Source organism: Pelodiscus sinensis, chromosome 25 (assembly GCF_049634645.1).
Source record: "Pelodiscus sinensis isolate JC-2024 chromosome 25, ASM4963464v1, whole genome shotgun sequence".
Lineage (NCBI taxonomy): Eukaryota > Metazoa > Chordata > Testudines > Trionychidae > Pelodiscus > Pelodiscus sinensis.
Genome location: NC_134735.1, coordinates 23,195,009 through 23,207,012, shown reverse-complemented (window position 1 = coordinate 23,207,012; position 12,004 = coordinate 23,195,009). Strand labels below are relative to the sequence as shown.

Genomic DNA, 12,004 nt, shown 5'->3' with positions numbered 1-12,004 from the left:
GAAGCAAAAGGAATGTGTGCCCACTGAAGTTTAATGTCCCCAACAATTTCTGTTTAGAGTATTGTAATACAGATTAATCAACATCTTTCAGGGAGAGCAAGTGTTAATTTGGACATTCAGGAGGTCCAGAAAAAGTTTTGGGATTTGCTTGTTTTTGGTAACAGAAGTTTTAATCTTTTCGAAAAAGTAGTGTTCACCAGGGTACATCATAATCTAAAATATACAGAGAAAACTAATTTCATGACTTAACAGTGAAAAAGACCTCCAGGCTTGTCACAGCTAGAAGTCAATAAAAGCAACATAAAATACTCCAAAAACATAGCTAGTAATCACCCAAAAAGATGGTGACTAGCATTTTCTTAAATTTAAGCCTTTATTACAGGCATGAAAATTCTAAGGCAAATTGTTCACTATGGCAGATCATCAAAATGCCAGTGACAGAATTAAGCAGAATGTAGAGCATGTTTGTGTTGTCTGTAGCAAAGTTTTTCTATATTGCCACAGCACTAAGTCTCAACCTTGTCAAACATTAGCACAAACAAATTTAACCATTTCATCTAGACTAAGATTCTTGGGACAAAGGGTCTCTTCCTATGTGTTAGTACACAATATAGTACAAGGACAGATACCTTTGTGGAGGCAGCTAGTGGCCTCCACAATATGTAATAGTAACAAAAAAGAACAGAGTTAGCAAATAGCAATCTCTGCTTCCTTCTCCATATCAATTCTCATAACTGTTAGCAAGGCTTGTAGGAACATTCAGGTGCATTTGAATCATTTAAAAAAAAATCAAAGTAGTAAGTTTCAGAACTAGATGTGATTCGGTTACAGAACATCAATTAAATAAACGGTTTCCCCTTTGGACTACTTGTAATTTTGCCTAGCTTTCAGACTGATGCTACATGTTGGAAAGCACAAAAGAATTTGAATGAATTTGATCACTCACATAGGCAGTTATACTTGAAAACAATGTTTCTTCCAAGAATTACCAATGAAATAATGTTTTAGGACACAATTGAATTTGAAATAGGTAATGTTTTGAATAGATTTTTGAGTTTTATTGAAATCTTACATGAACAAGAAATTGGAAATACAATCACATCAAGGAACAAATTGCCACGGCTTTGACGTTTAAGCCAAACAAATTTTGTAGGGCAGATTTTCAAAAAGGTGTGAAGTTATAACAATTTAAAAACACAGTTAACCTACTTCTAGGAATGCAAAACATACAATCATGTTATTTTCAATACAAGAAATCTTAATTTGTTGTTTTAATTTCTTAAAACTACTAAGACAAAGCACTAGCTTTTACTTTTATGTACAGCATACTCCTATGTAGTCTACCCAAAATAGGAAACTGTCCAAAACCAGAGGTTCTGCAAAATCATGATTGAACAGTGTGCCCATCCTGCTTTTAAACTGCTAAAAGGAAGCCTAAAACAATAAAAGCACTGAAACCCCAAATGGAGTTTGGGAATTCTGCAAGCCCAATAATGTCCAAGTGCGTTTATGAAAAAGGAAAATAAAAGACTCGAATATATACACAATAGAGTGATTCTTCAGCCCAATACAAATGGCAGCCAATTGCTACTGAAAGATGAAACATTAAGCCAATTTTTTTTGAAGGATGTAGAGCTATAGCCAATTCTATGTTGCCAATATTCTCAAGCCCTCCTCACTTGTCTACTTCCACTGTTGCCCATAAGTATCCTGATAAAACTCCTGGTTGTCATTATTGTAACCATAGTTACCGGCATAGTCACCACCTTGCTGGAGCGGCTGTTGAGCGATGGGTTGGGAGCCCCAGTTCTGCTGGTTGTTGGTCTGGCGGCGCTTGGAATCAGGTTGGTTGTACCCATCTGCCTTTCTCTTGCCGCCTACGTTGCCCCCACGGTTGCCCCGGGCTCCACGAGCACCACGTCCTCTCTGCTGCTGTGCAGGACCCCCTCTCCCACCCCTGGCTCCTCTTGGTGGTCCCATGGGTGCCCCCCTCTGTGAATAGCCAGCTCTACCTCTTGGTGGTGGTGCTCCCCGCCCCCTAGGTGGTGGTGGAGCACCTCTCCCACCCCTTCCTCCTCCTCTTCCTCTTATAGCATAGCCATCATCATAGCCATAATAGGGATCTTCATAGCCACCACGGTAGTCATGATAGTCGTAACCATAATAATCATCATAATAATCTTCATAGCCATAGTAATCTGGGGGATAGCCATATCCACCTCTCCCTCCACGACCTCTGCCTCTAATAGGAGGTGGCATACGAGGTGGAGGGTAGTAATAATAGTCTTCATACCTAATAAAAAAGAAACATGCATTAATTTGTCTTCTAAGTCTCTTCAACCACCATTACTTTCTGCATCAGTGTAACAATATATAGGCCAAGGAAGGACTTCATTTTAAGTTCTGTAGTAGCATGAAGTTCTGCTATTTGTGCATTTTAATACTTCAGAAGTGAAAGCTTCTGCAGTATTGCCCTACCAATAATGGACAACCTGTGGCCACGGGACGTATGTGGCCCATCATGATTCTGAGTGTGTGTCTCATAAGATTTTGTTTACTGCTGTCCACATGCAGGGTTGCCATATTCTGCTGGTTACTATCCGTGTAGTTTCTTTCCTACCCATATTAATAAAGCGTCACATGTAAAACAAGGGCATGTGAAATGAAGTGTGCGCCAATTGCATACAACATTGGCTGAGAGCTGTGTACTCGCTCTACATCAAATCAAAGTGATGCTATGGTTCAACTGCATACCTAGGATTTTTGGGGTCTGCAAAGTGCAGTAACCAAAACTACCCAATCCTGGGAGACTGTCTTGGGCCTACTGAGATAAAGGAGGGAAACTTATGCAGCCCGCTCACTAGCCTGGATTGCCCACTGGTGACTTACGCAGTGCTTCTGGAGGCTTGTCTGGCAGCCTGGCGTTCTTTCCTTTTCTTATCTGGTGGTTTAGCTAACACTATTTCAATTTCTTCCCCCTCTATCTCTTTTCCATTCATTTCATTCATGGCCTGTATGAAAGAAAGAAAGAAAACCCCACACATTTGAGCTTACCTCCAGTAAACAGCAAAATTTTAAGCCTCTCTAAAAATGTTAACAAGTGTTTTAAAAAAATGCAATTGAAGAGGAAATGTAATTATTCTTGTCAGGGATTTCATATCATAAGATATGTCCAAATTAACAGAACTTTCACCACCAAAATTTTTTGGTCAACTGTTAGCTTGAGTCACTAAGTTAAAACCATCCTTCCTTCTACACTCCATTCTCAGGCTAGCTAAAAGTAAAGAAACTAGATGGCAATTTCTTTCTAAATTCTTCTATCATTAACACAAAACATTTGTTTAGGTCTCCTTGTTTTTGTATGAACTGCAGATTTCATAGATACAATGTGATTTTCTTTTAAAAGGAACATACATATTTCAGATAGCTGTAGTGATGCAAGTTCAACTACAGATATAAACAACGTGCCCATCAAAAAACCACACTCTGTAAAATCCTGATCTGCATGCATATCAATTATCTGAACACAGAAAGGTACTCTTCAGCTCGAAGACACACATGCACACTGACTACAATGAAAGGGCCAAACTTTAACAAATATACAATAAAAGAGGAACAGAAGGCCACTCTGCTAAGAAATCCCCTGGCAAATGCGGCCCATGTGATCCTCAAGGGATGCTCCACGGCCAAAAAGAAGAAATGAGGCAGTTGTTACCTCCTGAGGTCTCACAGGGTTGGCTGGAGGATGGTAAAGTGATCCCTGTGAAACGGAGGACTTATGGTGATGTTGGACAGTACATATTGAAATCTCTTAAATCTTTCGTAAAAGAGTAAGCTACCATTCAGGAGAAAAAAAATCTTAGTAAATTGATGCAGATGGGCAATACACTTACATCTGACTAAATATTTCTTCTGTTCTCAACTGCTCAAATATTATTCTTGATGGAATGTCAAATATTATTCTTGATGGAATGTCATTTCACTAATTTTCCTGGCCAGTAATTTATATAAAACAGCATACAGCTAAACAGGCATTCTCACATCAAAATTTTAGATGGATTCAGAGTGCGGCCACCAACTCTTGCTGGTGACCGCCCTGACCAATTTTCTTGAAACAGTTTATTTGAGAGAAAGTAAATACACACATTCAAATAGTAATGTATACATGCAGGGTTCCCCCCTTCTCAGACAAGAAAAAATAGAGTTATATTTTTATAGTGCCCTATTCCCCTGTCGCCTCCCCGACCCTCTCGATTTCCCATTACCATTCCTGTCCCCTCACCTACCCACTGCTCTGAGCTTCGCTCCCCAGCCTCACAGCTAAGACACATCCCACTCCTTGTCTTTTGGCATGGAGGGAGTTTTTTTGGGAGGGGGGTGTAAAGTCAGCCCTGCTGAAGCCCACCCATGCAGTCCCAAAGTTGAAGGTGAAGGGGCTAAAGCCCTCTCTAGGAACCCTTGGGTGCTGCAGAGAAGGCTCAGTGCTTTGCTTCTTACACCATCTGTGTCCAGGACAATGTCATGGCTTCAGAAAAACTCCATTAGCCTCAGGAAAAAAACTTGGTACCACAGTTGAAAAATGCTGAGTGTGGCTGAGCATTGAGGCAAAGCATCATCCTAAGGCACTGGCTTAATAGTACAAAGCGGCGTGCCCATTCAGCAGGCTGTTGCCAAAGCTGCTTAATAAAGAAGAAATCTGATACCATGCACAGTTCCCTAGACTCTGGTAGCAGAGCCAAGGCTCAAGTGGGCAAATCACTAAGCTTCTTGTAACCTGACCTGTCAATAACATGCAGCAAACAAGAGCCAAAAAATTTACTGGGAACTTAATGCCCCTGTACAACACAGAATTTGTGCAGAATTGATTTTCTGTGCACAATTTGTTTCCCTCACAGAATTCGAACTCTAGTGATATAGGCAGCCATTAGGGGCTACTAGACTCTTGCAGCACCCAGCTCTCCAACTCACAGTGAGTGACATTCCAACCCTGTGGAAATTGAGGCTCTGTACGCTCTGGTTCCTGGATTGATCCTCATCTGCCTGGCAATGGACTGGTAGACCCTACTCTAGCAAAGAGTGAGGAAGGGCAGGGGTAGGCAGCATCACATCCCATCCCATGGTGGGACAGCAAAAAAAAAAGGGAGGGGGGGGAGAGTAAAGGCTCTGGGAGGAAGGAGGTGCAAGTATCTGCGCTCAAGGAATACCTTGCTGATGGTCTGTGGGGGCCAGTGAAGAGCGGGTGTCTAGGCTCAGGGAGATACTCTTAAACTGGAACTGGATTGTCAGGGGGTTTTCTCTTCTTCTAGGACTTCATCATCTATAGTGTAGACTTATTTGTTGACAGGTAATTGAAATAAATTTAAACTGGAGTGATTATTGTAGATCTTTAAAATAGCGCATAGGCTTTTTAAATATTTTGATGCAAAATTCCTCCAGGAGTATAAAATGCTTATTATAAGGAATTTCAACAACAGCAATGCTTGTTGAACTTTTCTAGTTACTGAACTGATTAGAATAAATCACTGGAGTTTTCCTGTAACTGAAACAAAGAGATCCTGCACTCTATATAATTAAATGCACATTGCAGTGTACCATGAAGTTTAGAAAAATAATCTTACCAATATATGCTTCCTATAGATCTTTTCACCAGAGACTACAGTTAGCATTTAGCCATTCCAAAGAAAAACAAGATCCTACCTTTACTGCTGCGCCTCTGTCCTCAAAGTGAACAAAAGCATAATCTTTTAATTTCTTCACTCTTTCCAGCTTTCCAAACTCTGAGAAGGATTTTTCTAGGATTTCTTCTGTCACTGTAGTGGCTAAATTTCTCACAAACAAAACTTTTACCTAGTGAAAATAAGTATCAAAGATATAAATAATTCCAAAACTAATCAGGCATCAGAGGGAACATACATATTAACTGACTAATAAATAAACCAATGCCATTCTTCCACTATGCTCTACTTCCTTTCAGTTAATTCTTGAAAGACACAGTTACTATTTTCAAAGAAACCAGGTCATATCCTTTGGAGCTTTCAGTTTTCCTTGCTGGCAACAAGTGTTCCCTCAAAGCTATGAAGCCATTTAAGGATACATCTACACTGCAACACTATTTAGAAATAATTAGCATTATTCTGAAATAACTTAGTCCGCAGCTATACAGCAGGCAGTTATTTCGAAATAGTGTCAAAATACTGTCAAGCTGGAGGACTTTTTACTATGACTCCTGAACCCTCACTGTATGAGGAGTAAGGGAAGTCGGAGGAAGAGTGCTCTATTTCGAAGTGCATGCTGTATAGATGCTCCCCCTGCAGTGTAGATGCACCCTAAAATTCACATCTGAAGATGTGTGTTCAGGTGCCCCTCTCCCCCACTCCTTCGCGGTTACATTGTTTTGGAGTCCCTGATCAGATGCTCCTGCCAGGATGCCCTTGTCCACCCCAGATTGCTGTGCCAAGTGGACAGTATTTGGAGGGGAGAGACATGGATGTCAGGGTATGTCCCCCTCCATATACTCTATCGCCACAGAGCAGGAAGGAAGGCAGGAACAGGGCAGAGACTCATGGTCTCTCATACACTTCACCAGCAGACAGCGCGCAAGCACACCCCATTTCAACTCACCTCCCAATTGTGTTGTACTCTAATTTCACTAGTTCAATGTGCTGTTATTGTAGGGTTTTTTGATCGGTCTATGTATTTCATAGTTTTATTGCTCTCTTATGCTTGAATTTAATTCTTTGGGTAGTGAGTTCTAAAATGCATAAGCCGCCCTGTATGGAATAATTATCCCAATGGTAAATTTTCAAAAATATATACTATTATGTCTAGATTTTGTGTTTTCGCTGGTGGCACACACCCACAAATTACCTCAATACTGAGGCACATAAAACTCATTCTACAAATGGATAGAAAAAAAAATAAGATGGGACATTTGTTGGCAACCAGAATCATATGCAACATCATCAGAGTTTCAGACTAGCAACTCAAGTTGAGGGCAGATTCTTCACTCCATTTCATTTTTTTTGTTATGGTAAGGTGGTGCAAGAGAAGGAGAAATTGCCTTAGATTCCTTTCTAGGGATTCCCAATGGAACAGAGCTGGCTTTCACACTTGTTCCCTTCAGCATGAGGCAGGGAAACTGCTGGAGTGAGATTCCAAGAACTGAGATAAAATCAAATCTCCCTCATACCCTGCAGGGCCTCAAGTAAACAATATCTGTGGCAGGTATTTTTTTGACTAAGCAACAGAATTATACAAAGTTTATACTGCTGACATAAGCCACGTGTTTTGTGAGTATGTCAATGAGTTATGGTAAAGACAGAAACATGTAAGAGACAGACCATTAGTACAAGGCAGCATGTCAATCATATCTAACTCTACACCAGTGTTTCCCAAATGGTGCTCTGCAGAATCCCAGGGTTCCATGAAGTGAAAGTAAGGGTTCCACAAGAACTTGGACCTCCCCCCTTAAAGAGACAGACTTTTTTCCCCCCCTGGCTGGGGTTCCTCAAAATTCTTGAAGGGTTTCATGGCCAAAAAAAATTGGGAAACACTGTTCTACACTAATGGGAATAGCCTCTAGTACCGTGGTCACCAACCAGTAGATCGTGATCTACCGGTAGATCTCAGGGGCTCCAAGAGTAGCTCTTGAGCCCTCTCTGAACTGTGCGCCTGCACAGTGCATTTACATTAGATTTCCTCATGTAATGTAGGCGCAGCTTCAAGGAAGGGGCGGGGCAGTAGATCTTCGCCTGTTCTGAGACTTAAAAAGTGATCTTGGGTGTAAAAAGGTTGGAGACCACTGCTCTAGTAGAAATGCCCTGTTCTGCCATACTAGACAGACAAATTTGATGTCTAGTACTTGTTATTTCCACTTGAGGGGCTGCAGCATTGGATGAAAGTGCACTCAATTCACAGAAAAGTCTAACTTTTTAGAAAGTTCCCCCCTAATCAACTGAAGACTGATATCATTCAGAGGTAGCACCAAACTTACTGCCAACAAGGTGTAAATTAAATCACAGAATGCAACGTAGTTCTGCCATCCCTACCTTTGCCATGACTTCTGGATCTGGTTCCTCTACAGGGTCAGCCCATTCCACAGTCACAACATTTCCCCAGACTTTTACTTTCCCGCTCATCAACCGACGTCGAGCTTGTGCTGCAGACTTGTGATCTTCGTACTCCAAGAAGCAGAACCCCCGATTCTTCTTCTTGTCATCAGGCTGATGATAAAGGATTACATCCACCAAACCCTCTGTAAAACCAATAGCTGGATATAGTTTCATGATGTTTAAGGCGAGAAATAATCATTACATCATCTAGTCTGACCTCCTTTATATCAGACAAATTCAATCCAAATACCCCTATTTCTGAGCCCAGCCATATCAGTTAAATGAAAACATTTTATTCCTCAGGATTCTATACTGGCATGTGCCACAGGTAGAAAACAGGAGAAATTGGGGTGTTACCGCTGCTTGAGGCTCCTGCAGTGGCAGGGAATTAGGTGAGGTATGCTAAAGTTAACCATGCTGCGGGAGAAACAAAGGTCCTTGTCATTGTGACCTGGAGAAGATTACTTCCCAACCAAAAACTGGCAATTAAATGGACCTGACCAAGACACCAGTGAAGCATTTAAGACAGGATTTTCTATGCAGTCGCAAGAGCACTGGCTCCCCCCTGCTCATGGCAGATCTGATGTTTCAGAAGAGAAATGTCCATATTACAACTGTGCAATGGGGGGGATAAAAGGCATGAGATGAGAGTATAGTGTCACCATAAAACAGAGCTACAAGTGTTATCAGGTTAAAATCTTCCACTGTTTGATTCCTGACTAAGGAAACATCAGCTTTTCAAGGTTGAATTTGTCTACATTTAATTTCCAACTTATTATGCCTTTATCAGCAAGATTAAAAATCTCCGCAGCATCACATCTTTTCCATCTATAAGTACCCATACAGTGAACAAGCTGCCTCTCAAGATGCTTCCATTAAGTCTCTGCAGATTCAGTAGTTGAACACTTAAAAGTGTATCCAAGTACTTCTGTAAGAATCAAATACATGTATCCAGTTTAGCCACAAAAAGAGTCAGATTCTCAGAAATTGGAATTCTTCCACCAAAAATACCTGCTACCTCAGATTCAACTTCCTAGATTCTGGAAGCCAGACCTATTAGCGTTGAAAACAGATAAGAGGATGGGGCACGTAATGTACAACATATTATTTCAGCACTGACCTAAATAATTAAGCAAATTATCTAGTGACAATTAAGGTCACAAGATGATATCTGACCCATTGAAAGCCTTAAAGGAATACACAGGACTTTCACTTCCTTTCCCCAGCAGATACTGAAAAACAACTTATACCCCAGCTTAAAACATTTATTTTAAACTCTCAACTGTGGGATCACACTCTTGCACCAACACGTCTATGCAGTCTGTTGCTCTGTCTTAATATTACTAAGATCACCATAAAGGTTTTACATTATAGCATGATAGGGTACATTTATGACTGACTGATATGGTTTGTCTCTCAACTCAGGTTAGTAACAAGGGTAATATTAACAGAAGTGAAATCTGACCTCAGTGCTTACAGATTAAGGAAGCTTCCCTACACACAAGGATATTGTGTAGTAGCACTTCTCAAAATACTTAAATGAGCCTATTTCCGAGGTCTATGTATTCTGTGTATCAATTCAAGTAGCACCAAATAAATATGAAAAAACTCCAATACAACGTCAATTTTAATTTCTACCTTTTATATTTTATTTTTATATACACACACACACACACACACATACACACACACCCCCACCCCTTCGTTTCTGAAAAATATTTAACATTCCAATCCCTTCTTCCCAGAAGAGAATTCAAGGGATCCTTTCCCCATATCCCTGTGCAAAGGGACAGAGGCTAGGCAGGGCACGCTTAAGCTCTCTTTTCCTCTCCATTCCCTGCAGTTTTTAACTTGCTACCCTATCAAGGAAACAATGGGACAGTCCCTCCCTGCAGAAGAAGAGAGTGAAAGATCTGTAATTCTGCAGTAACTCCCTGCATCTTTTCCAGCTTCGTGACTAGGAGCTGTTCTCTTCTTGCACCCAATGGCGGTAAAAAAAGGCATATTTTGTGTACCAAAAAGTTGCTTGATCATCCCTTCAACCTCTCAATTGACACAAGGTTCTGCTTCTATGACATTCTTCACTAGATAGTCCATCTTTACAGAGTGCCCCAGAGCGTCTCCCTTCGAGATCGGAGTTTGACCACCCAAAGTTACCCAAAATAAAAATAAACTTTATTTAAAGGAGATCAACTACCTAACCTTGCTCCTCCCCATCTTAAAAAAAAAAAAAAAAAAAAAAAAAAAAGTTAAAGAAACTGAACATGGCCTTTTAAAAGGCCATTTGTGAAGCTGAGTTTCCCTCATATAAAAAGTTAACATTTACATCTAGAACACACAGTGGACAGAGTGGTGAATGCAAAAACACACATCTTTAATACAGACTATACAACTATGATATTTTCTACCAGCAATTAACCTGGAACTACGCTTGGAAATAATCTTTCATTACAATGGGCATTCAAATTTGCCACCAGTGAACTTTGCTGTGAAAGTTTTTGGCACTAATCCTTTACCATACAAACTTTTTGTTCAGTGGAAGCTCTTTACCTGTAACTTTACTGAACTCTTCCAATATGTTTTCCTTGGTCTTGTTCTTTGGAATTGATCCAACAAATAGTCTGTTGTTTGCCACAGAGATGCACACTCCAAGGTGTTTTCCAGGACGTATTTCATAGTTGTCACACTGGGGAATATGAAGAGATGCCACTATTATGTTTCAGTTTAACCCCTTAATTCAATATGGTTCACAAAGTACCAGCAGCCAAAATAATTAAATTCACACTTGTATTAGATATTTTAGATATATGTGGTCCAAATTTTATCCTGCAATAAGAATACAGAAATCATACTAGATGGGCCAGAATTCAGTTGGTTTGTAAGTTGTCCAAAAAGCTGTAATATAGATAAGCAACATTTTGATAGAATTTCTTCCCACATCACCCATCATACACTGTTTGCCTTCTTAGGCCAAAAGCGAATTCTTCCTGCATCTGGATAGAATCCTGAATATTGTGGCTGCTTCCAGAATAAAACACAGTAACATTATTAGACTGATGTGAAACAATCAAATCAATTAAAAGTATGAAACAGTTTGATTTGTATTTCTCAAATTTTTGAGCATGCAATCATAAGATTGGGTTGTTTTTTCCTCAACAGTATAACAAAACATGGTATTTACAAATCCATTTGGAATTTCCTGATTCCTCTAAAGAGAATGTTCCTTGATTTCACATTTTATTTAAGTCTCCCACCGAGTGATGAGAATTTATTTTCCCTTCAGTAAAATGCTGCACAAAGCTTTTGTAGCTAAAAACCCACTCAACATTTTAAAGCATTCAAGAAAACATTTGTGTTTTTTTTAGTTACTATTAACTGATCCACAATTATCCCAGTTCTAGTCAAAGTCACTGGAAATATTTAAGAGCAGGTTACACAGGCATAGATCAGGGATTATCTAGATGGTGCTTGGTCCTGCTGAGAGAACAGGGGACTGGACTTGACCTCTTGAGGTCCCTTCCAGTTCTAATAGTCTATCATTCTTATTACTCTATATGGCAACATTATAAGGAAACATTTATAAGCAAGGGATTTCTTCCTCTTTTCAGACAGTTGTCCTCAGCAATCCAGAATTCCTCTCTGACTTAAGGCTGAGATTTTCAAAACTGTGTATCCACTTTCAGATACCAACAGCAGTTCAGGAAAACAGATGTTTGACAAAATGCCCTCAAAGTAACCTACTTATTTAAGAGTTCAAAACAAGGTACACATTGAACTAGTACTGTAATAATTCAAATTAAAAATAGTTTATTGAAGGACTCGATACGGGATCTAAATTAATTTGAAAATTTGGTTTCATGGCAAATAGAGTGAGTCATAATACTAGTTCATGA

At 39.9% G+C, this 12,004-nt stretch overlaps 1 protein-coding gene across 3 annotated transcripts in view; it reads right to left on the bottom strand.

Annotated features, from left to right (window-relative positions):
• Window positions 1-1,034: 1,034 nt before the first annotated feature.
• HNRNPR (heterogeneous nuclear ribonucleoprotein R) overlaps window positions 1,035-12,004 on the bottom strand; it is a 31,515-nt gene continuing 20,545 nt past the window's right edge. For all 3 annotated transcript variants that reach the window (XM_075908825.1, XM_075908824.1, XM_075908826.1), the window contains 5 exons: window positions 10,662-10,797; window positions 8,049-8,254; window positions 5,698-5,847; window positions 2,890-3,011; window positions 1,035-2,293 (listed from right to left, as the gene is read on the bottom strand). In XM_075908825.1, coding sequence (XP_075764940.1) covers window positions 1,684-2,293; window positions 2,890-3,011; window positions 5,698-5,847; window positions 8,049-8,254; window positions 10,662-10,797 — 1,224 coding nt within the window. In that variant the 3' untranslated portion in view covers window positions 1,035-1,683. The remainder of the gene's footprint in view (window positions 2,294-2,889; window positions 3,012-5,697; window positions 5,848-8,048; window positions 8,255-10,661; window positions 10,798-12,004) is intronic.